Source organism: Tachyglossus aculeatus, chromosome 21, assembly GCF_015852505.1.
Source record: "Tachyglossus aculeatus isolate mTacAcu1 chromosome 21, mTacAcu1.pri, whole genome shotgun sequence".
Lineage (NCBI taxonomy): Eukaryota > Metazoa > Chordata > Mammalia > Monotremata > Tachyglossidae > Tachyglossus > Tachyglossus aculeatus.
In genome coordinates, this window is record NC_052086.1 from 15135433 (window position 1) to 15159999 (window position 24567).

Consider the following 24567-nt stretch of genomic DNA (forward strand, 5'->3'; position numbering starts at 1 on the left):
GGCCTCCCTGCTCCCGGACGGACGTCTCTCCCCCCACCGGACACAGCCCCCGCCCTGCTCCTCCTCCTCCTCCTCCTCCCGTCCTCCTCCCCCTCCTCCTCCCCATCCCCTCCTCCTGCTCCCCATCCCCTCCTCCTCCCGCCCTGGGCCCCCCCTGCCAGCCATGGAGGACCTGGGTGAGTGCGGCGGGGGGCTCAGGGGCTCCTGCCCACCGCCTCCATCTCTGCCACACTCTTCTTTCCTCCTCCTCCTCCTCCTCCTCCATCCCAAGGCTGCTCCGCTCAGCTGCAGCCTCCTCCGACTCCCCCTTTCCTTCCCGGGGGTCTCCCTTCCTTCCCCCCCACCCCCTCGCTGCCCGGGCATCCCACCGCCCACCCGCCGGCTCTACCTCCATCGGGCCTCCCCGTCATTTCTGACTTTTCCCTTCTCCCTGCTTCATTCCCTTAACGGTTTTCTCCCCTCCCCCTTTTCCCTGTTCTTTCCCTCTCTTCCCTGCTCCATGCCGCTCTTCCTGTTTCTCTCTCCTTCTCTCTTTCTGTCCATCTCTATATGTGTGTGTGTGTGTGTGTGTGTGTGTGTGTGTGTGTCTCCCCTGTCCGACCCATCCCCACCTAACCTGTCAATCAATCAATCGTATTTATTGAGCGCTTACTGTGTGCAGAGCACTGTACTAAGCGCTTGGGAAGTACAAGTTGACAACATATAGAGACGGTCCCTACCCAACAGTGGGCTGTCCCATCCCACCGCCACTCTCCCCTCTCTTCTTTCGCTCTTGCCCCTAAAATAGGCAGTTGGGCATAGAGTCCTCCATCTCGCCCGTGGGCACTGCCAGGGCTGAGGCGGCACGGAAGGAGACCGGGTTTCTAGACTGTGAGCCCATTGCTGGGTAGGGACCGTCTCTCTATGCGGCCAACTTGGACTTCCCAAGCGCTTAGGACAGTGCTCTGCACACAGTAAGCGCTCAATAACTACGATTGAATGAATGAATGAGAGAGTGGAGTTGGCGGGAGGGAGAGGTGAGACAGGCCGCACCCCTGAGTCTTGAAAGGGGAACATGGGCAGCGGGTGAGATACCTTGGATGGGCAGATTGGGCACCTGGGTTCTGGTGGGTGGGGCAGAGGATTGGGAGACAGGAAGCCTGGGGCTGGAAGGGGAATTGGGCCAACTAGGGACAACCCCTCTCCCCTATCTCTCCTCCCATTTGGTGACCCCGCTTTTCCCTTCTCTCCTGTGGGTCCACGTATCATGGTCTCTGGTAGGTAACCTAAGCCAAGGGCCCCAGTGTGGGGGAAAGGGAGACCCAATCAACAAGGTGGGGACCCCCGGGGTTGACAATCAGAGAGTTTGAGGAGGAATCCCAGTACTTTGGCTTGGGGAAGAAGTTGAGGGGCTGGAGGGGGCCTCTTGTGAGTTTGTGTCACACCACCGGGTGTGACCAATGGAGTAGCCAATAAGCGGCCCGTGGATTAGGTGCTGAGAGGGGGACCTGGGGACGGTGAGGGGAACCGGGCTGGATTTGGGGGAGGATTACGTGAGTCTGGGGAGCGGGGAGGGAGAGGTGGCTTCAGAATGACCCAAAGGGTGTGTAGCAGAGGTTGGGAGCCGGGGACCTGGTGTGGCTAATGAACAACCAAAGATGGGCTGCTTTTCCCTCAGACACCCGAGCCCCCTTCCCTAGCCATCTTAGAGCACTAGCTCCCGACCCCAGGTCCACAGCCTCCAACCCCAGGCCTACAGTCCCCTCATCATCTCACCCTGTTCCCCAGATTCATGCCTTACACCTTTCTCCTTTCACCCGCTTTGATCTCTCCCGGCTCCCCTGAACTTCAACATCTAACTCTCTCCTCCGGGGCCTTTAACCTCCGATGACCCTGACCCCGCTGCCTCTGACCCCTGGACGTTTCCCAAAGGCCTTATCTCCCCGTCTCTTCAACAGATGCCCTGCTGTCTGACCTGGAGAACACAACCTCTCACATTCCCGCCCGGCCCGGGGCGCCACGCGATCACCCTCCCGAGTCTCTGACTCCTCCCCCACCCTATAGCCACCCGCAGCAGGTAAGCGAGGGGCAGGAGGCCAGGACCCCTGGATTCCGAGATGGGGTGGGGTCTGGGGGCTCAAGAGAGCGCCTCATGAGCCCCCCCACCCAACGCATCTACGTTCTCTCTCCTCCTCAGCCAGGGCCGGGGGACCCAGCCTCTGGTGCTTCTGGGGAGAAGGACCACCTGTACAGGTAAGGAGGGGAACCCAAAGGGCATGAGGGAGCTGCCTTAAGGGGTATAGGGGGACCCCTGAATCGACTAGGGGAGTTTGTGGAGAGTCAATCGTATTTATTGAGCACTCACTGTGTGCAGAACACTGTACTCCGCGACACCCCTCTCCCTCTTCCCCAAACCTTTAGACATCCTGCCCCCAACTCCCCTTCCCTTCCTCCAGCCCCCTCCCCACCACCCCTCGATTTGGCTTTGGCTCCCGGCCCCTCCCCTCTCGAACTCAGCACGCTCCGCACCCCTCTCCCCAGTACGGTGTGTAAACCGAGGTCCTCGAAAGCACCGGCGTCCCCAGCGACTCCTGCGCCCCCGTTCTCCTCCTCGAGCGGGGTGCTGGGGGCTGGGCTCTGTGAGCTGGACCGATTGCTGCAGGAGCTCAATGCCACCCAGTTCAACATCACAGGTAACTGGGCGGGTGCCGGGCGGACATAATCATAATAAGCGTATTTGTTCAGCGCTTATTGGGGGGTCAGGCACTGTAATAATAATAATAATAGCATTTCTTAAGCGCTTACTACGTGCAAAGCACTGTTCTAAGCGCTGGGGAGGTTACAAGGTGGTCAGGTTGTCCCACCGGGGGCTCACAGTCAATCCCCATTTTACAGATGAGGTAACTGAGGCCCAGTGAAGTGACTTGCCCAAAGTCACCCAGCTGACAATTGGCAGAGCCGGGATTTGAACCCATGACCGCTGACTCCAAAGCCCGGGCTCTTTCCACTGAGCCACGCTGCTTCTCCAACTGAGCGCGGGGGTGTGTGCAAGCAAATCGGGTTGGACGCAGTCCCTGTCCCGACGTGGGGCTCACCGTCTCAAACCCCATTTTGCAGGTGAGGTAACTGAGGCACAGAGAAGTTAAGTGACTGGCCTAAGGTCACGCAGCAGACACGTGGCAGAATCAGGATTAGAACCCATGACCACCTGATGCCCAGGCTCTGTCCACTACTCATTGCTGTCAGAAAGGCAGAGAGACAGAGGACAGGGCCAAAAGCAGTAGCAGCAGCACTTATTCAACACCCACTGGGTGTGATGCTCTGTACTAAGCGCTCAGAAAAGCCATAAACAAAGAAGGGGCACATTCCCTGCCCATTAGGAGCTAAAGGAAGCAGCGTGGCCTGGTGGAAAGAGCACCGGCCCGGGAGTCAGAGGACCTGGGTTCTAATCCTGCTCCGCCACATACCCTGCTGGGTGACCTTAGGCAAGTTACTTAACTTCTCTGGACCTCGGTTTCCTCTTCTGCACAGTGGAAATTCAATATCTGTTCTCCCTCCTGCTTATGGGACCTGATTAGCAGGTACCTACCCCAGGGCTCAGTGCAGTGATTGACACAGAGTTAACATTTAATAAATACCTCAGTTATTAAGGACCTGAGGGAGGAGAAGGGGGCCAGTCCCCTGAGCCCTCAGCTGTCTTCCCCTCTTCCCTCCCTGTCCAGATGAGATCATGTCCCAGTTCCCCTCCAGCAAGGGGGCTGACAGGGAACGGAGGGAGGAGAAGGCGAAGGAGACATCCGAGGAGAAGCCGGCCGGCAAACCCGCCAGCACGTAAGTCCCTTCGTCCTCCGGGCAAGTCCTCTGGGATCTCTGGGGAGGGAGAGCCACTCTGAGGGTCCGCACCGTCCTGAGTTTGTGTTCCCACAGCCCAGCCCCTCCCCAGCCGAAGCCTTCGGCCAACTCGGCCACTTCGGCCACCCTGGAGCTGGACAAACTGATGGCCTCTCTGTCCGACTTCCGCGTCCAGAACCATGTGAGCGGCTGGCTGGGGCTGGCCCGCTGGCTGGAGGCGGGCGGGCGGGCGGGCGGGCTGACTGTCTGTCTCGGGATGGGTGGGATATCTGAGGGAAGGCCGGCCGGCCGAGGAGGGGGTGGTGGGTGGCACTGGATGGGTGGCCTGGGCGAGGCCTCTCCGAGTTGGACTTTCTGACCAGCTCAGGAAAACTGCCCCTCCGGGACCAGGTTTCTACTCAGCAGACGCAGCAAACTACCCCACTCTCTCCTGTGGCTGCTGCTGCTTCTCTGATTCGGGGGGCGGAGGAGGAAGAGACCCGGAAAGAGGGAGAGACCTTTCCCATTTTCCTTGATTCTTCGGCCTCCCTCCTTCCCCACCCTCCTGGCTCTCTCCCTTCCCAGTCCTCCCTGAGCACCCTCCCGGGGACCAGTCCTTCTCCTCATCCCTGTCACCCCCTCCTGGCTCCCGGTGGTCTCCCGGCGGCCAGGGCCCGGGCCCCCCATCAGGGAAGCGGCGTGGCTCAGTGGAAAGGGCCCGGGCTTTGGAGTCAGAGGTCGTGGGTTCAAATCCCAGCTCCTCCACTTGTCAGCTGGGTGACTTTGAGCGAGTCACTTCTCTGGGCCTCAGTTCCCTCATCTGTAAAATGGGGATTGTGACTGGGAGACCCCCGTGGGGCAACCTGATCACCTTGTAACCTCCCCAGCGCTTAGAACAGCTCTTTGCACATAGTAAGCGCTTAATAAATGCCACTATTATTATTAGTATTATCAACCCAGGACCCTTACCTTGGAAAGCCAGGTCCTGGACGTTGGTCTGGGGGCCCCCCATCTCTCCTCTGTGGAGCCCCGAAGGTGGGTCAGCTCTCCGGCCGACCTTCAGGACTGGCTGGTGCGGTTTGGCTGGTCAGCTTGGCTGCCCTCCGCCCACGCCGGCCCTGTCCCCCGGCCCCAGCTCCCGGCCCCCGGCCCGGCCCAGCAGCCCGTGCTGTCTTCGGTGACCCCGGCCCCGGCCCGGACCCCACCTGCCGCTTCCAGCCCGTCCCCCACCGAGGCCGCCAAGGGAGCGCCGGCGGCAGAGGGGAGCCTGGACAGCATGCTCGTCCTGCTCCAGTCCGACCTGAGTCGCCAGGGCGTCCCCACGCAGGCCAAGGGGCTCTGCGGCTCTTGCAGCAAGCCCATCGCCGGGCAGGTGAGCCCTGGGGGGGCCAGGGGAGGAGGCAGAGAGTCAGTCAGCCAGTCAATCATATTTACTGAGCGCTTACTGTGTGCAGAGCACTGTACTAAGTGCTTGGGAGAGTACAATTAGCTCCCTTCCCCTCTTCAAAGCCCTCCTCCTCCAGGAGGCCTTCCCAGGCTGAGCCCTCCTTTGCCTCTGCTCCTCCTCCCTCTCCTCTACCCCCTTCCCCGCCCCACAGAGCTTGTGTATATGTGTACATATTTATTATTCTATTTATTTTATTAATAATTAATGATTATTATCTATTTTGATGCCATTGAGGCCCGTGTGCTTGTTTGGTTTTGCTGTCTGTCTCCCCCTTCTAGACTGTGAGCCCGTTGTTGGGTAGGGATTGTCTCTCTCTGTTGCCGAATTGTACTTTCCAAGCGCTTAGTACAGTGCTCTGCACACAGTAAGCGCTCAATAAATACGATTGATGATGATGATGATGATGTTGCCGAATTGTACTTTCCAAGCGCTTAGTACAGTGCTCTGCACACAGTAAGCGCTCAATAAATACGATTGATGATGATGATGATGTTGCCGAATTGTACTTTCCAAGCGCTTAGTACAGTGCTCTGCACACGGTAAGCGCTCAGTAAATATGATTGAATGAATGAATGGAAGTACAATATAACAGAATGACACATTCCTTGCCCGCGATGAGCTTAATGAGCCCACGATGGGTAATCTAAATAAATAAATTACAGATATGTACATAAATGCTGTGGGGCTGGGAGGGGGGATGAATAAAGGGAGCAAGTCAAGGCGATGCAGAAAGGAGTTGAAGAAAAGGCAAAGAGGGATTAGGGAAGGCCTCTTGGAGGAGATGTGCCTTCCATAAAGCTTTGGGGAGAGTAATTGTCTGTGGATATGAGGAGGGAGGGAATTCCAGAGCAGAAACAGAATGTGGGCGAGGGATCGGCGGTGAGATAGATGAGATTGAGATACAGTGAGAAGGTTAGGTTAGCACCAGAGGAGTGAAGTATGCCTGCTGGATTGTAGGGAAGCAGCGTGGCCCAGTGGAAAGAGCCTGGGCTTTGGAGTCAGAGGTCACGGGTTCAAATCCTGCCTCCGCCTCTTGTCAGCTGTGTGACTTTGAGCAAGTCACTTCGCTTCTCTGGGCCTCAGTGACCTCATCTGTAAAATGGGGATTAAGACCGTGAGCTCCCCCCGTGGGACAACCTGATCACTGTGTAACCTCCCCAGTGCTTAGAACAGTGCTTTGCACATAGTAAGCGCTTAATAAATGCCATCGTTATTATTATTACAGAACAGTTGTGAGAAGCAGCGCGGTCTAGCGAATGGAGCATGGACTCCCAAACGCTAGCACTCCAAACGCTAGCCCCGTCAGGATGTTTACACTGATGAGGAGAAAGCGTAGGTGTGGAAATCCAGAATCAAATGGGATCAGCGGTGAAAGTCCAGACTGTTTGCTGCTGCCCCCCACAATCCCTCACAGAGATGTTTTGCAGTCAGAGCCGAAAACGGGCCTGGAAGTGGTTCTCTACATAAACTAAACTGGGCACTAGGAGTGGCGTTATAATAATAATAATAATAATGATGATGATGGTATTTGTCAAGCGCTTACTATGTGGAAAGCACTGTTCTAAGCGCTGGGGGGATACAAGGTGATCAGGTTGTCCCTCTTAGGGCTGACAGGCTTAATCCCCATTTTACAGATGAGGGAACTGAGGCCCAGAGAAGTGAAGTGACTCGCCCAAAGTCACACAGCTGACAATTGGCGGAGCCGGGATTTGAACCCCTGACCTCTGACTCCAAAGCCCGGGCTCTTTCCACTGAGCCTCGCTGCTTCTCATTACGTTACGATAGCGTTAAGGGAGACAGTGACCCCAAGCAACAGACTAGAGAAGCAGTGTGGCTCAGTGGGAAGAGCCCGGGCTTTGGAGTCAGAGGTCAGGGGTTCAAATCCCAGCTCCGCCAATTGTCAGCCGTGTGACTTTGGGCAAGTCATTTCACTTCTCTGGGCCCCAGCCACCTCATCTGTAAATTGGGGATGAGGACTGTGAGCCCCCGGTGGGACAAACTGATCACCTGGTAACCTCCCCAGCGCTTAGAACAGTGCACATAGTAAGCGCTCAGTAAATGCCGTCATCAAGGGGGCCAGCCTTGACCCCATCCTGCTCTCTCCTGTCTTGGCTGTTAGGTGGTGACGGCGCTGGGCCGTGCCTGGCACCCGGAACACTTCCTGTGCGGGGGCTGCAATTCAGCCCTGGGAGGAAGCAGCTTCTTCGAGAAGGATGGTGCTCCCTATTGCCCTGAGTGCTACTTCCAGCGCTTCTCCCCCCGCTGTGGCCTCTGCAACCAACCTATCCGCCACGTGAGCCCCCCGCAACTCTCCCCGCCGCCCCACCCCAGCCCCACTTCACTTCACACCCCCTCCCCGGTCACAGCCAAGCCCCTGAATTCATTTCTTCATTCATTCAATTGTACTTATTGAGTGCTTACTACGTGTAAAGCCCTGTACTAAGCACTTGGGACTGTATCGCATAACGGTCACAGCCAAGCCCCTGAATTCATGTATTCATTCATTCAACTGTATTTATTGAGTGCTTACTACGTGTAAAGCACTGTACTAAGCACTTGGGACTAGTGAAACAGACACATTCCCTGCTCACTCCCTCTCCCTGACCTCGGCCCCGGAGTAGGACCTACCCTTGGTCAAGGTCACGTGGACTTTGGGGTAGAGCCCCCCGAAGGATGTTAGCACCGGGGGGACCAGGACCCCAGGGCTGGGACCAAGCCAGATGGGGCCAACATCCTCTGTCCTTCCCTCGCCCCATGCTAGCCCCGTTCCCGTCCCCCAAGTCACCCCTGCCCATCACTCTCTGCTCTTCCCTCCTGTCTCTCCTACAGAAAATGGTCACTGCTCTGGACACCCACTGGCACCCGGAACATTTCTGCTGTGTCAGTTGCGGGGAGCCATTTGGAGACGAAGGTGAGAATGGGCCCGGCGGGCCTTCCCCTGCCTCTTTTCTTCCACTCTGGCATCTCCAACCCCACGACTCTGGCCCCAGCATCCCATCCCAGCCCTTCTTATCCCAGTCCTGCTGACCCTGTCCCCTGTTCCCGGCCTTGCCGACTCCAGCCCCTCAGTCCCAACCTCAGACCCTGACCCTTGGCTCTCGCCCCGCCCCAGGCTTCCACGAGCGTGAGGGCCGCCCGTATTGCCGCCGGGACTTCCTGCAGCTGTTTGCTCCGCGCTGCCAAGGGTGCGCAGGACCCATCCTGGAGAACTACATCTCGGCCCTCAGTGCCCTCTGGCACCCGGACTGCTTTGTCTGCCGGGTAAGGGGGCGGGGGTGAGAGGGGCCGGGGGCGGGATGGGGGGGGACTGCTCTGGGCCGGCGGGGCCTGTGGACCCACTCCCCGTCCCCGCCCCCAGGAGTGCTTCGCGCCCTTCTCCGGCGGCAGCTTCTTCGAGCACGAGGGCCGACCCCTGTGCGAGAGCCACTTCCACGCGCGCCGGGGCTCCCTGTGCGCGGCCTGCGGGCTCCCGGTCACCGGCCGCTGCGTCTCGGCCCTGGGCCGCCGATTCCACCCCGACCACTTCACCTGCACCTTCTGCCTGCGCCCACTCACCAAGGGCTCCTTCCAGGAGCGGGCCGACAAGCCCTATTGCCATCCCTGCTTCCTCAAGCTCTTCGGCTGAGGAGGCCCCACCCTGCCCCCGCAGGCTCTGCCCCCGCCACCCTCCAGACCCCTTCAGAAGTAGAAGCCAAACCCCTGAGACAAGCCCCGCCGTGGCAGGAGCCCCGAAACTTTAGTAGCCCCACACCTCTTGGGGACAACAGTTGGGATGGAGGCCCTGAGGAAGCCCCCTTAGAGGCCCCAGGGAGACCCCATGGAAGCCCTGTGGAATCCCCGTGGAGATCCGGTCTGGGGGCTTCTGGGAGAGACTTTGGGCCAGCACCCCCACTTGTCTGTGCCCTGAATCCCATCCTCTTGCCTTGTGCCCCATCCTTTATATCTCAGACCCCATCCTCAGTGTCCTGGACCTCATCCTCTGGGTGCTGGTCTCTGTCCTCGGGGCCCTTGGCCCCATCCAATGTGCCTTGGGCCCCGTCCTATGGGGACTAGGCCCCGTTCTTTGGGCCCTGGGCCCCATCTTCTAGGTGTTGGATTCAGTCCTCTGTGGCCTGGATCCTGTTCTTTGGGCCCGAGCCCCCTCCTCTGGGTGCTGGACTCAGTCCTCTCTGACCTTTCTCCCATTATTTGGGCCCTAGGCCCCATCCTCTGGGGGTTGCACTCCTTTGTCTGTGCCCTGGATCCAGTTGTTTGGGCCTTGGGCCCTGTCCAATGTGTCCTGGGCCCTGTCCCCTCTACCCTGGGCCCCTTCCTCTGGAAACTGGGCTCCATTCTCTGGGTTCTGGGCCCCATCCTCTGGCCCTGGGCAGAGCCAATTGGCTCAATTCCTCCCAGGGAGGGGCAAGTCCTCCCCCACTCAAAGGAAGGTGTTTTCGGGCAGAATCCAGAAACATCGTGATCTTGCTGGGCAGATGGGGATATCTAGAACCATCTTGACTTCCTGAATTGTGAGGTGGGGGCTGCGGGAGTTGCTCTTTGGCTCTGGGAAAGGGCTCACGTGTTTTTGGGGTCCCTGCCCCCTCACTGCTGTACTCACTAAGCTCTCATATAAAGACACATTCCACAGACTGGCTCTGCCTTCCTGCCTGCCTCAGAGCCTTCCTCTGGGGCCATCAGATGTCCCACCTCCACCTTCAGTTGTCTCTGCCTGCCCGGTGTTGTCGGTTCCTGGTCCTTTTAAATCTTGCCAAGGGATTCCCTTTTGCTGGCTCTCCCTCTGCCCTCTCTGGCTGTCCCCCTCCCTCCCCTGTGCTCCCTGGCTTTCCAGCAGGATCCCCAGCTCCCCTCAGCCGCTCTTCCCCGTCTTCCCTTTCCGTCCTCGGCTCTCCTCCACTTTTCCCCGCTCTCCCACATCCTCTCCAGCTCTCCTCCACCCTCCCCTGCTCTCCCCCTGCCCTCCCCAGCTCTCCCCCTGCCCTCCCTGCTTTCCCCGACTCTCCTTCATCCTGCTCGGCTCTCCTCCCCCCGCTCTTCCTCTATTTTCTCCTGCTCTCCCTGGCTCCCGTGCACCCTCCGGGTCTCTCCCCACAGGATTCCCCCTTAACTGCTTCCCCCCGTGGCCTTGACTGAGGCTGTAGCTCCAGTTATTCCTTTTTGCGCCCGCTTCCTACCTCAGCCCCCTGGTTCTTTCCTGTCAGTCAGCCCCTCTGAGCGGAAGGGGGCTGAATGGGGCAGTCCATTTTGGTTGCTAGGAGAAAGCTCGTCCTATGGCAAGGAGGAAAACTTGGACAGCGGCAGGGCCGGGAGATTCAATTTCCAGGCAAAGACAGGGCTGCCGAGAGGAAAGGAGGGGATGGAGAATGTCCCCTCTGCCCTACAAAGTTACAGGGCTGGAACACGCCACTGAGCAGGAGCCGGGTGGTGGGGCAGAGCACTGAGGGCAGGACTCTGCTGGGGGAGGGCAGGGTCCATCCTGGGGAGCAGGGCCTTCTGGAGGGCAGTAGGGCCCATCTAGGGTAAGACAGGGACCTTTGAAAGGGAGTAGAGCTGTACTGGGGGAGGGCAGAGTCCAGCAAGAGGGGAGCAGGGCCTAACTGGGGGAGCGCAGGGCCCAGATCAGGGGACGCGTGGGCCTTTCTGGGCATGGGGAGAGCAGGGCCTTGCTGGGGTGGGGGTTAGAGCCCTGCTAGAGGAGAGCAGGGGTGAGGAAGGACCGGGAGGCGAGTCCCCCCTGGGGTAGAGCCACCCTAGGCCTGTCCCTCCCCTTCCTAAAGGTGCAGAGCTTGTAAACTGCACCTGACCTGTGAGCTCCATCCTGCTCGGGGCCCCCTCACCCAACAGGACTTTGCTGACAAGTGCTTAGAATGGTGCTTGGCACATAGTAAGCGCTTAACAAATACTATCATTATTATGTGTCTGACCCTGCTGGGACCCAAGAGCCATGCTCTTTCCTCCTGGGTGGTGGTGGTGGTGGTGGTGTAGTAGTAGTAGTAGTAGTAGTAGTAGTAGGTGTGTGTGTGTGTGTGTGTAGTAATGTTGACACCTGTCCACATGTTTTGTTTTGTTGTCCGTCTCCCCCTTCTAGACTGTGAGCCTGTTGTTGAGTTGGGACCGGCTCTATATGTTGCCGACTTGTACTTCCCAAGCGCTTAGTACAGTGCTCTGCACACAGTAAGTGCTCAATAAATCTGATTGAATGAATGAATGGTGTTTGTTAAGAGCTTATTACATGCCAAGCATTGTGCTTGGGGTACCGTGGGGTAGATAGAATTAGCGCAGACACAGTTTCTGTCCCTCGTGGGGACCCTATCTAGCTCCTCCCCAGCGGGGGACCCAGTTACTCATATTGAACTCCAGGGGCCTTTATTCCTGGGAAGGGGAGGGAAGTCAAGGAGGGAGTTGGAGGCCGGTGGGGCTTCTTTCCCCTCCCCACTCTCCTGTCATCGGGATTCACAGCCGTAGGACCCTGCGTCGACCTAAGGGCTGCAGCGGGCGGAAGTTGTTGACCATTCGCCTCCCCTCGGAGGCTGTGGTGTAGAAGAGGCTGGATGTGAAGTTCCGGACCTGCGGGAGATGCGAGAGCTTCCCTCAGTGCCCGCCACCTCCCACCGTCATCCTTGGCCCTCTTCCCCTCCCCAGAGCCAGCCGCACGGCCCCAGCTCACCACGTCTGGGGAGACGAGGATGGGCTGTCTGAACACGGCCCACAAGACGACCTCCTGGCAGAGGGGCGTCGTGAGCGAGCCCCGGTAGAGGAAGTAGGACGTGGTGCTCACGGCACCCAGGAGTCCCTTCAGGGAGAAGTTGCCGATGACCGGTTGTTCATCATCTAGGGGCAAGAGAGAGTAGGGGCCTGGAGGGTGGCAGATCTGCGGGGTAGGGGAGTGGGTTGCCAGGGGCGGGGGGTGGGTCACTGGATAGGGGAGATGGGTTTCTGGGGGGTTAGGTCGCTGGGAGTGGGGATGGGTAGTGAGTTCCTTGGGGGGCAGGGGGTGGGCCGGGTGTAGGGGACGGATTGCCGACGGGTGGGGGCCGATCGCCGTGTGAGGGAGATGGGACGGTGGTGCGGGGTGAGCCCCCACAGGGTGCCGGACTCTCACCTTTCTCTGGGACGAGGTCGAGGAAGGAGGTGAAGTTGTTCCATGAAGCTTCCGAAGCGTTTGTATCCGAGACCTGCGGGAGGAGGAGGCCGACGGAGGCCGGGATAGAGGATGGGGGTGAGAGAAAGGAAGGAAGGAGAGGGCAGGGGTGAGGAGAGGGGCAGAGGCGGGAAGAGGGGCTGTCACTCACATTGACCATGAAGGCTAGCACGGCCAGTCCATCTTTCTGTTTCACCGCCTTGTTCATGGGTAGGCCGTCTTTGGTGTGAACCACATGGAGCTGAGGGAGGAGGGAGGGCCCAAGGCCCATTGGTCAGTGTAATCCCGGCCTGCGGCCCCCGGTTCCTGCTCCCTCGCAGCCCCCAGCCCTGGGGGGGGTCCTGCCGGAGTGCCCAGGACCTGGCTCTCCCCGTGCCTGGTCCTCAATCAATCAGTGGTATTTATTGAGCACTTACTGTGTGCAGAGCGCTCTACTAAGCCCTTGGGAAAGTACAATATGAGAGAGTTGGTAGACACATCCCCTGAGAAGCAGTGTGGCTCAGTGGAAAGAGCACGGGCTTTGGAGTCAGAGGTCATGGGTTCAAATCCCGGCTCTGCCAATTGTCAGCTGTGTGACTTTGGGCAAGTCACTAAACTTCTTTGGGCCTCAGTTCCCTCATCTGTAAAATGGGGATGAAGACTGTGAGCCCCCAGTGGGACAACCTGATCAACTTCCCCAGTGCTCAGAATAGTGCTTTGCACATAGTAAGCGCTTAATAAATGCCATCATTATTATTATAATTCCCACAATGACCTCCACCTCCAATAGGCCCTGGCTGGTGGTGTCCCTGGTGGGCGGTGGCCCCCGGGGCGAGCAGTGGCCCTGGGGCAGGTGGCTGTAATTAATAGTAATAATGATGGTATTTGTTAAGCACTTACTATGTGCAAAGCACTGTTCTATGTGCTGGGGAGGTTACAAGGTGATCAGTTTGTCCCATGGGGGGCTCACAGTCTTAATCCCCATTTTACAGATGAGGTAACTGAGGCCCAGAGAAGTAAAGTGACTTGCCGAAAGTCACACAGCTGACAATTGGCGGAGCTGGGATTTGAACCCATGACCTCTGACTCCAAAGCCCGGGCTCTTTCCACTGAGCCACGCTGTGTAATTCTCACCTCCATGGAGGCCCGGGTCCCTTCCAGCAGGTGTTCTGCCCCTGGGATGTCCAGCTCCTTCCCCCAGTGCAGGTGGAAGCTCTGGACGGCGTAATTCCCCTTGAGCCCTCCTCCCTGCAGCCAGGCCCCGGACCTCAGGTTCACGTTCACTACAGTACACAAGCACGAGATGGGGAGGTGAGTCAGCCCCCCCATGCCCTGCCCTCATGTCCAATCAATCAGCGTGGCTCAGTGGCAACAGCCCGGGCTTTGGAGTCAGAGGTCATGGGTTCGAATCCTGACCCCGCCACATGTCTGCTGTGTGACCCTGGGCAAGTCACTTAACTCCTTGGAGCCTCAGTTACCTCATCTGCAAAATGGGGATGAAGACTGTGAGCCCCCCGTGGGACAACCTGATCACCTTGTATCCTCCCAGTGCTTAGAACAGTGCTTTGCACATAGTAAGCGCTTAACAAATGCCATCATTATTATTATTATTATTATTTGTTGAGCCCTTACTGTGTGCAGAGCCCTGGACTTAATTCTCCAGGGCCCAGCCCCAACTTCTCCCCAGTGGCAGTGACATGTCCCTTCTCCATCCTGCGACCGTGGCCTCTTTCCTTCCAGGAAGTCTGAGCCCGCTGTTGGGTAGGGACCCTCTCTATATGTTGCTAACTTGTACTTCCCAAGCGCTTAGTACAGTGCTCTGCACACAGTAAGTGCTCAATAAATATGATTAATGAACGAATGCTCCCCTTCTTCACCTCCCTTCCTCTTCCCTCTTTCCCTTCCCTCTCCTCCCCTTTTCCTCTCCCGGGCCCCCCAGGCTGCCTCTTCTCAAAGGGATTTTTTCCCCCTTGGTTCCTTGAGATATTTCCCCCGAAGGCCCACCCACAGGCCAGCTCCTGACCCAACCAAGACAGACCCTGACGGTGGTCACTGGAGGCTGGTGGTCTTGGTGGGGGAATCCCTGCCCTGCCCCGCTGTCCTCGGCCCCTTCTTCCTTCCCCTACCTTGGCCTGCCAACCTCACCTGAGTGGCCGTTGTTGGTGACTTTGATTGGCAGAGTTGCGTCCTCGTAGCCAGACATCTTCAGGACTTTGGAGTGGAAAGCCGGGACAGACTGGTCCACCCACAGGGCGACCGGGGACTGGCTCCGGCCCGCGCAGAACTTCCGGGGCCAGGTTTTGGGGCCTGGAGATTGGCCCGCCACAGGGCCGGGGCGGGAGGAGGCAGAGAAGAGTAAGGGGAGACCGTGGTCGTAGAGTTGGCGGAAGGCATGAGAGCAGTGCCAGGGGAGAGTGGTGGCAAAGTTGAGAGAGAGCATGGCAACATTGTTGAGGAGAGCATGGTGGCAGAATCAGGGGAGATTGTGGCGACTGTGTTTCCGCGGTGAGCATGAAGGCAGAGTCAGGAGAGAGTGTTGTAGCAGAACTGGGGGCGACCAGGGCAACAGTGTCAGGGGAGAGCATGGCAGCAGTGTTGGAGGGGATGAAGAGGAGGAGAATGTTGGCAGTGTTGGGGGACAGCCTGGCGGCAGTGACAGGGAGAGTCTGGATGCAATGTTGGGGTACAGCATGGTGGTAGTGCCAGGGGAGAGTGGAGAGACAGAGTCTGAGGAGGGTGTGGCAGCGGTCGGGAGATTGTGGCAACAGTGTCAGGAGAGAGCAAGGTGGCAGTCGGGGGAGAGAATGGCGTCAGAGTCTGGGGAGAGCGTGGTGACAATATTGGGGAGGACCATGGGGACAGTATTTGGGGAGAGCATGGTGGCAGAGTTGGGGAAAAGCATAGGGACAGAGGTGGGAGGTTAGGGGAGAGAAGAGGCAGAGAAGCCTGAGTGCCTCCTAGGAAAGGGGGCTGATGGGTTCCTGGAGGTGAAGCTTTTCCCCTCTGCCCCCTTCTTTCTAACCAGATGGTCTTGAGGGTCAAAGGGCACCACTAGATCTTAGGAGGGAACTGATAGGGAGGAGGCAGAGGTTCTGAGTTGTGAGAGAGGAGGGGATTCTGGAAGGGCAGAAGGTCAGGTTTCTGTGGAAGGTGGGGAAAAGGAGATGAGGAAGAAACCCTCACCACATTTTGGAAGGTCATAACACCAAGCTAATGGTGGGGAGGGAGGGAAGGGAGGGAGGGAGAGAGAGAGAGAGAGAGAGAGAGAGAGAGAGAGAGAGAGAGAGAGAGAGAGAGAGAGAGAATGTTATCATCATCAATCGTATTTATTGAGCGCTTACTATGAGTAGAGCACTGTACTAAGCGCTTAGCACTGTATGCACTGTATTCTTATGGCAGGAACAGGATGCCTGGGTTCTGTGTAAGGAAGAGACTTACTGCATTCTGGAAAAGGGAGAGACTTACTGGGATCTAGGGAAGGGAGAGACTTACTGGGGTCTGGGGTAGGGAGACTTGCCCAAATTCTAGGAAAGAAACACGTCTGGGGAAGGGAGAACCTTGCCTGGTTTCTGGGGAGGCGGGGAGAACCTTTCTGGGTTCTGGGAGAGGGAGATGAATTCACAACTTGAACAAGATGACTTGTTCTGACAACTTGACACCTGTCCACATGTTTTGTTTTGTTGTCGATCTCCCCCTTCTTGACTGTGAGCCCGTTGTTGGGTAGGGACTGTCTCTATATGTTGCCAACTTGTACTTCCCAAGCGCTTAGTACAGTGCTTTGCACACAGTAAGCGCTCAATAAATGCGATTGAATGAATGAATGAATGAGAGACATTAGATTCTAAGGGAGAGACTTTCTGGTCTCTGGATTCTGGTGAGGGGGAGACTTACTCTCGGGATGTGCCTGGCAGGAGGCTCCCAGCATCAGCCCCAGGGCCACCAGGCCCAGCAGCCTGGTCTGTCCCATGCCTGCGGAGAATTCCCCTGGAGGAAGAAGACTAGAGACCCAAAGTAGAGCTTTCCGCCTCCTCTTCCTCCTCCCCCTCTCCTCCACCCAATCCCTGGCCTGGCTCTTCTCCTAGAACCCAGGTGTCCTTCCCCGGGCTGAAGACCCACTCTCCTGGGATGCTTAAGCAGAAGTAGTTGGAGCTAGGAGAGAGTGGGTTCTGGAGCTGGTCCAGGTTGTAGCCTAGGCAGCTCTCCCCAAGGGGTGCCGTCCCCCCCCCGCAAGGCCAGGGCCCCTGCCCCCCACAGCCTAGCTTAGCTCTCCCCAGCTGGTGCCTTCCCTCTAAAACCAGGCCCGTCCCTTTCCACTCCTGGCCTAGATGCCTGGGATCCAACACAGGAAAAATTTGCACCAACAATCCAGGATCCTGTTCTCTCCCTGTCCCGGCTCCCTTCTCCATCTCCCTCTGCTGATCACTCCAGATTCCAGGCTGGGCTTGGGAGCCCTCTAGCCAGGTGGCAAGAGGGGGCTATGGGGAAGGGGAAAGGACTGAGGATGAGCCAATGAGAGAGAGGAGGAAGACAGATGGAGAGATAGATGGAGAGAAAAAACTCACCCCAAGTTTGCTTCCCCTTTGAAAGGGAAAGCCCTGGCCTTTGAGATGAAAAATTTCCTATACTCTACTATTTTCCCATCCCTAACCTGTTTTAACTCTGTCTCCCCTTGTAGATTGTAAGTTCCCTGCGGACAGGGATTGTGTCTGCCAACTCTGTTAGATCATACCGCCCAAGTGCAGTGCTGTGCAGACAGTAAGTGTTCAATAAATACCCTTGATTGATTGATGGAGGCCTACAGAGCCCTGGTGGGCTCCTCCGGCCAGGCTTAAGGAAGCCCGGCCCAGAGGGTAGTGGACAGGTCTCCCTGGGAGAGTGCCAGGTTCGGCCATGGCCGGGCGAAGATGCCTTGCCTGCCAAGGGAGCAGGTGCCGGAGGGCCACCTTGGAGCTTAGTGCAGTTGGGGAGGACTGGGGGCAAATCTGGGTTCACGTCCTAGGTCAGATGGCTCGGAGCAGCTGCAGGGGCAGTACCAAGGCGAGACTGAGGTAATCTCCCAGAAACCCGAGCCTTGGGTTGGTAAGAAGCAGTGAGGGCATCCGCAAACGGTGGCCGCAGCTGAATGGTCCGATTGGTGGTAGCTCAAGCAGAAGGTGGCCGGAGCTGGGAGGTTCCTCGGATGGGCCCAGGGAGACCGGAGGCACTTGGAGATACCGGAGCCCTCAGACGGCCAGCTTCTTCCAAGATTTTCCCTGATGCTGGGGCCGTATAAGAGGTCCGTCCGGTTGAGCGGTCGTGGCTCCCTCGCAGCTGGGGGCCCACCTCCAACATTTCAGACGGGCAAGCCGCCCGGGGCAGGGTAGTGCCAGGCAGGATGGAGGAGGGGAAGAGTCCCCGAGGCGCTCCACCGGGTCCAGGATCTGGTGGATGACAGGTGGAGCAGATCCGTTGGCTGCACTGGTCAACCTGGAACATGGCCCCAGGGCAGGAGCAGATGGAGAGCAGGGAGTGGTCTTTGTGAGGGAACAGAGAATTCCCAACCAAAGGGAAATCGAGGGCCCCAGCCAAGAAAGCAGCCTGACCACACTTCGTTGTGCAGCAGGTAGAAAACATGGAATTTCCCATCCTCATGTCTCTCTCCACTTCAATCCATATTTCATGCTGCTGCCCAGATTATCTTTATCCAGAAACGCTCGGGCATATTACTCTCCTCCTCAATAATCTCCAGTGGCTACCAATCAATCTGCAAATCAGGCAGAAACTCCTCACCCTGGGCTTCAAGGCTGTCCATCACCTCGCCCCCTTCTACCTCACCTCCCTTCTCTCCTTCTCCAGCCCAGCCCGCACCCTCCGCTCCTCCACCGCTAATCTCCTCACCGTACCTCGTTCTCGCCTGTCCCGCCATCGACCCCCGGCCCACGACATCCCCCCGGCCTGGAATGCCCTCCCTCTGCCCATCCGCCAAGCTAGTTCTCTTCCTCACTTCAAGACCCAACTGATAGCTCACCTCCTCCAGGAGGCCTTCCCAGACTGAGCCCCTTCCTTCCTCTCCCCCTCGTCCCCCTCTCCATCCCCCCATCTTACCTCCTTCCCTTCCCCACAGCACCTGTATATATGTATATATGTTTGTACATATTTATTACTCTATTTATTTATTTATTTATTTTACTTGTACACATCTATTCTATTTATTTTTTTTTGTTAGTATGTTTGGTTTTTTTCTCTGTCTCCCCCTTTTAGACTGTGAGCCCACTGTTGGGTAGGGACCGTCTCTATATGTTGCCAATTTGTACTTCCCAAGCACTTGGTACAGTGCTCTGCACACAGTAAGCGCTCAATAAATACGATTGATGATGATGATGATTTGGGGTCACAGGAAGTTGGACTGGCAGGAAATAGCAGGTTCTAGAGCGTTTGGATAAATTCCTGGGTGAGAGGTCCACAGCTGGGGAACAAGAGGGAAAATTAGGGTTGCCAGTGGCAGGTTTCCAAGCTGGAGGGTGGGTGCATCTCAACGAATAAAAGTGAAATATGATTGAATGAATTGAGAATCCCAGACAAGAAAGCAGCCCGAGATAACACTTCTTTGCATAGCAGATAGAAAAATATAGAATTTATAATAATAATAATAGCATTTATTAAGTGCTTACTATGTGCCAAGCACTGTTCTAAGCACTGGGGAGGTTACAAGGTGATCAGGTTGTCCCACGGGGTGCTCACAGTCTACATCCCTATTTTATAGATGAGGAAACTGAGGCCCAGAGAAGTTAAGGGACTTGCCCAAAGTCACACAGCTGATAATCGGCAGAGCCGGGATTTGAACCCATGACCTCTGACTCCAAAGCCTGGGCTCTTTCCACTGAGCCACGCTGCTTCTCTTATGGTCACAGGAAGTTGGATTGGCAGGAAAGAGTAGGTCTCGAATGTTTGGAAGAATTCATGGATGAGAGGTTTGCAACTGGGGACTAGAGCGAAAATTAGCGTTGCCAGTGGCAAGTCTCCAAGCAAGAGGATGGGTGTCCTATGTTGAGGAGTGCAGCCCCCCACCCCCCGCCCCATCCCAGGCCTCTTCCCGGCTTCCTGTTGCTCCCATTGGAGGCAGAAAGAAGGCTGGGCCGCTTGGTACATTGGTTTGATCCAGGATTGGCATTTCCTCTGCTCTTCTAGAAGACATTAGACCTGTTCTTCCTCAAGCATAGGCCATGCCTTAGCCACAATCTTCTGGGGCTGGGCCAGTCTCAGAGTGGGCACAGAAGAAGAAGGGAGAGCAAACCGGTACGGCGTAGTGGATAGAGCCTTGGCCTGGGAATCGGAGAGTTATGGGTTCTAATTCTGGCTCTGCCACGTGTCTGCTGTGTAACCTTGGGCAAGTTACTTTACTTCTTTTGGCCTCAGTTATCTCATCTATAAAATGGGAAATGAGATGGTGATCTCCAAGTGGAACAGGGACTGTATCCAATCCGATTTGCTTGTACAGTGCCTGGCACATAGTAAGAGCTTAACAAATATCACAATTATTATTATCATCATAAGCTAAATCTCCCACTGTCATCTACACAACCCGTCTCCATCTTGATGAGCAGCAGCTTGACTGATGAGAAGGAGCATGGTTTAGGGGATAGAGCATGGACCTGGGAGATGGACCTAATCCTGGCTCTGCTACTTGTCTGCTAGGTGACCTTGGGCAAGTCACTTTAATTCTCTGGGTCTCAGTTCCCTCATCTGTAAAATGGGGATTAAGAATGTGAGCCCCACGTGGGACAGGGAATGTATCCAACCTGCTTAACCTGTACTTACCCTAGCACCTAGAACAGTGTCTGGCATAGTAAGTGCTTAACAGGTACCATAATTATTATTAATTATTATCCCCCGGGGGAACGGGGGGACGTGTCCCTGTTCCAAGTGAAGCTGTGGCATCCAGCAAGTAGGGTGGGCTGCAAGCTAATTAGGTAAACTAACGGGGCAATCCGGGAAACAGCAGCAGGAAGGATGGTCCAACAGTGGCCTAGTTGGTGAAGGAGTCTTCAGGGCTTCCCATCAGGAAGGACGATGGATAAGCCTCTGTCCTGAAGCGCATTTGAGAAGCAGCGTGGCAAAGTGGATAGAGCACGGGCCTGGGGGCCAAAAGGTCATGGGTTCAAATCCTGGCTCAGCCACTTGTCTGCTGTGTGACGTTGGGTGAGTGACTTTACTTCTCTGTGCCTTATTTACCTCATCTGTTAAATGGAGATTGAGACTGTGGGACAGGGGCTGTGTCCAACCCAATTTGCTTGTATCCACCCCAGCACTTAGTAATGTCTAGCACATAGTAAGTGCTTAACTAAGACCATTATTATTATTATAAAGCTGGAGAAAGAGTGTGGAGGAATGGGTGATGGTGCTAGTGAATGGTTGGTGCCAACCCTGTCGGTCACATCCCCGCCGGGGTCCAGAGAGCCACGGATGGTTAGCGGGCAAGGATACAGTGCGTTGCAGAATCACGTGTGATCTTTCCCCGTGTTAGCCATCTTCAGGCAACACGGGAGCTAGGCCCAAGTCCCCTGATTCCCTTGGCAGTGATCTTTCCAAAAAACCACCAGCGGGGCTCCTGGCAAAATCAGCGGGTCAGCAGATGGAGCTGAAAGGCAGTGGGAAGGAAGGAGAAATCTGTCCAGAAAAGCGTCCCTGTGCAGGAAGTGTCCTGCCGTGCCGTACACACACACACAAAGTAAGGAAAGGAAGGCCCGCAGCTTCGTTAGGAGCTGGAGAAGCCAGAGGAACTGACTGACCACAGGGATGATTAATGGCCACTCAGGCGCACACATGTTCCATTGCTTTCCCCCTGAGGGACAATCATGTTTTAAGCTAATTTCTCTGTGACTTCTCTCAACAGAGCAGGAGTCACCAAGAGGCCACTGTGGGCCTGAGCCCATTTCATTAGAGCCCCACAGAAATGGTGGTTTCCTTCTACAGAAGATCAGCCACCCCTAGAGAAGAAGCCGGCCTGGGTTACCTTCACCATTCTGGCCCAGGAAGTCCGTAAGTCTTCCTAGCAGGGGAGAGTCTCGCCCAGATGTTTCGTTAGGAAGCTGAAGTGAGATCAGAGACTTGACGTCATTACAGTCATTTATTGTTCAATCAATCAATCTATCGTATTTATTGAGCGCTTACTGTGTGCAGAGCACTGTACTAAGCGCTTGGGAAGTACAAGTTGGCAACATATAGAGACAGTCCCTACCCGACAACTCCCTGACTCCGGGAATTGAGGCTAGGGTGTAATGAATCCGAAAAGTAGAAGCAACCCAGCCCCAAGACGACAACCAAGTCAGCTCTGGGGTACGTCAATCCTATTTGTTTCCGTCCCTCTACACTACCATCGCTGCACAGTACTGACAACAGAAAGTACTTATATTCTCTTAGGAGGGCTGCAAACGTTCTTGAAGTTTCTCTGTTTAAGGCAGCAGCCATTCCCAGGGCTTCACTATTTTTTTTTTTAAACTGTTCAAGCAATAGGGCACCTGATTCTCTGGCCACGGTTTGTTCATTCATTCAATCATATTTATTGAGCGCTTACTGTGTGCAAAGCACTGTAATAATAATAATGGTATTTGTTAAGTGCTTCCTATGTGTAGTGCACTTTTCTAAGTGCTGGGGGGATACGAGGTGTTCAGGTTGTCCCATGTGGGGCTCACAGTCTTAATCCCCATGAGGTAACTGAGGCACAGAGAAGTGAGGTGACTTGCCCAAAGTCACACAGCTGACAAGTAGTGGAGCGGGATTAGAACCCAGCACTTTGAACAGTGCTCTGCACATAGTAAGCGCTTAATAAATGCCATTATAAAAAAAAATTAAAAAAAACCCGTGGCCTCTGACTTCCAAGCCTGTGCTCTTTCCAAATCGCTTGGGAGAGTACAATACAACAACAAACAGCCCTAGTCCCTGCCCATAACGAGCTGATCTGCTGCAGGATTCTAACCCAATATAATATGTACGGTGTTTTCCAACACTTTCTTGGGCTCCTAAGCCTATGTTGGTAATCCACGCGTTAATTTAGAATCGGAGGCTGACGGCAAACAAGTGTAATGCCGTTGTTAGGCCCGATCAATCAGTCAATCAGAATTGTGTCTACCATCTCAGTTACATCGTACTCTCCCAAGCGCTCAGCTTTACAACATATTGATTTTGGCTTCCTGGCATGAGCCTCTTCTAAGGCCCCACCTGAAGGGAGCCCTTGGGATCTGTAGTGCCTCACCGTACCTCGTTTTCACCTCTCCCGCCGTCAACCCCCGGCCCACGTCCTCCCCCTGGCCCGGAATGCCCTCCCTCCGCACATCCGCCAAGCTAGCTTTCTCTTCCTCCCTTCAAAGGCCTACTGAGAGCTCACCTCCTCCAGGAGGCCTTCCCACACTGAGCCCCCTTTTTCCTCTCCTCCTCCCCATCCCCTCCCGCCCTACCTTCTTCCCCTCCCCACAGCACTGTATATATTTGTACAGATTTATTACTCTATTTATTTTACTTGTACATATTTACTACTCTATTTTATTAATGATGTGCATATATCCATTTATTCTGATGGTACTGAAACCTGTCCAGTATTTTACTTGTACATATTTATTCTATTTATTTTATTTTGTTAATATGTTTTGTTTTGTTGTCTGTCTCCCCCTTCTAGACTGTTAGCCTGTTGTTGGGTAGGGACCATCTCTAAATGTTGCCAACTTGTACTTCCCAAGAGCTTAGTAGTGATCTGCACACAGTAATTGCTCAATAAATACGATTGATTGAATGAATGAATGAATGAACTGCAGGGGGATTGGAGAAACAGTCTGCCTTCCCTTCTAGACTGTAAGCTCCTTGTGGGCAGGGAATGTGTCTGTCGTGTCAATCAATGGCATTTATTGAGCACTTTGTACGTACAGAGCACCGTACTAAGTGCTTGGTAGGGTACAATACAACAGAGACAGTAAACACGTTCCTTGACCACAGTGGGCTTATAATCTATAGGGGGAGAATTAATATAATGTACAAATATGTATATAACAGTGCTGTTCTCAACCATTTCTTCTGGCTTTCAAAGTATCATCCTGAACCAACTGACAGTAACTCCAGGAGTTGAAATATTCATGTGGTACCTCAGAGCTTCGTGTCCTCCCATTACTAGTGGCTAGGGATGCTTCAGTTATTCTAACTGGACTAATACTAGTACTGTGCTCTGTACACAGTAAGCACTCAATAAATACCATTGATTGAGCTTAAAGCCATACTGGGGTTAATTGCTTCTCTGCTTAAGGGAGACACATCTCTGGTAAGTATGAATGAGGAAGGGAGAGTGTTAGCTTTTTCTGTAGCCAGTAAAGCTCATACTTAGAGTTCCCTTGTTTTTTTAAAGTTGGTGTAAGTATTATGGTTCCTAATGACCTGATCTGATCTGTAAAGCCCTATAACCCTTTACAATATTACCTCTCTTTTCCAACCCAGACGTTATTTCTCTCATCATCTGGGAAATCTCACTGAAATGCAGATGGTGGGCAAACCTGTCCTGTTCACTCTGGGACTGATTTGACATACAGAGTTTTGGGGGGTTTTTTTTGGTGAAAGGCAGCTGGTTTCAGAGGTCATAAACCCCAACCATTTCTTCTGGCTTTCACAGAATCTTCGTGAACCAACTGACAATAACTCCAGGTGTTGAAATATTCACGTAGTACCTCAGGGCCCCGGGTTCTCCCATTACTAGTGGCTAGGAATGCTTCAGTTATTCTCATTTTCATTATCTCTTGGGTCAGGCCCTGGAGTCCTGAATTTTGGTTTCAGAGGCCAAATGGTCACACTGCTCAACCACGGTGAGAAAGCCTCAGAATCTGCCCCACTGGAGGGGAGTTAGTTGCTATCTCTGCACTGTAGCCTGGAGCATTTCATAATAATAATAATAATAATTATGGCATTTATTAAACACTTACTATGTGCAAAGCACTGTTCTAAGCACTAGGGAGGTTACAAGGTGATCAGGTTGTCCAATGGGGGGGCTCACAGTCTTCATCCCCATTTTACAGATGAGGTAACTGAGTCCCAGAGAAGTGAAGTGACTTGCCCAAAGTCACACAGCTGACAATTGGCAGAGTCGGGATTTGAACCCATGACCTCTGACTCCAAAGCCCGGGCTCTTCCCACTGAGCCACGCTGCTTCTCTATGCCACTTCTTGGCCTGCCTCAGGCT

General features: G+C 55.0%; 2 protein-coding genes across 2 annotated transcripts; one reads left to right on the top strand and one right to left on the bottom strand.

Annotated features, from left to right (window-relative positions):
- The first annotated feature begins 113 nt into the window (after window positions 1-113).
- On the top strand, window positions 114-10144 carry TGFB1I1 (transforming growth factor beta 1 induced transcript 1). The gene is made up of 11 exons (XM_038763688.1): window positions 114-176; window positions 1938-2056; window positions 2177-2232; window positions 2521-2672; window positions 3702-3810; window positions 3907-4012; window positions 4946-5182; window positions 7377-7550; window positions 8087-8168; window positions 8370-8518; window positions 8616-10144. The coding sequence occupies exons 1-11, from the start codon at window positions 164-166 to the stop codon at window positions 8880-8882; spliced, it is 1464 nt and encodes a 487-aa protein (XP_038619616.1). The 5' UTR covers window positions 114-163; the 3' UTR covers window positions 8883-10144.
- A 1553-nt stretch (window positions 10145-11697) lies between these two features.
- Window positions 11698-24081, bottom strand: LOC119942069 (carbonic anhydrase 4-like). The gene is made up of 12 exons (XM_038762724.1): window positions 24025-24081; window positions 21367-21442; window positions 17783-17887; window positions 17408-17684; window positions 16266-16372; window positions 15558-15584; window positions 14520-14681; window positions 13509-13657; window positions 12547-12636; window positions 12357-12429; window positions 11922-12085; window positions 11698-11821 (listed from the first exon to the last, which is right to left on the bottom strand). Exons 1-12 carry the CDS (start codon window positions 24079-24081, stop codon window positions 11708-11710), a joined length of 1401 nt encoding a protein of 466 aa, XP_038618652.1. The 3' UTR covers window positions 11698-11707.
- Between the last annotated feature and the right edge of the window lie 486 nt (window positions 24082-24567).

Bases quoted from the DNA above. Each gene is read 5' to 3' on its own strand.
- LOC119942069 (XM_038762724.1), bottom strand. From the start codon at position 24,081: ATGGGAGAACCCGGGGCCCTGAGGTACTACGTGAATATTTCAACACCT. The intron at 17,888-21,366 runs GTAACCCAGGCC...TCCCTCACAAAG, and splicing joins CCTGGGCCAGAATGGTGAAG to ACCACTCCCTGCTCTCCATC. The intron at 12,637-13,508 runs GTGAGAATTACA...CTCCTCCCTCAG, and splicing joins GGACCCGGGCCTCCATGGAG to CTCCATGTGGTTCACACCAA.
- TGFB1I1 (XM_038763688.1), top strand. The intron at 2,233-2,520 runs GTAAGGAGGGGA...CCCTCTCCCCAG, and splicing joins GAGAAGGACCACCTGTACAG to TACGGTGTGTAAACCGAGGT. The intron at 2,673-3,701 runs GTAACTGGGCGG...CTCCCTGTCCAG, and splicing joins CACCCAGTTCAACATCACAG to ATGAGATCATGTCCCAGTTC.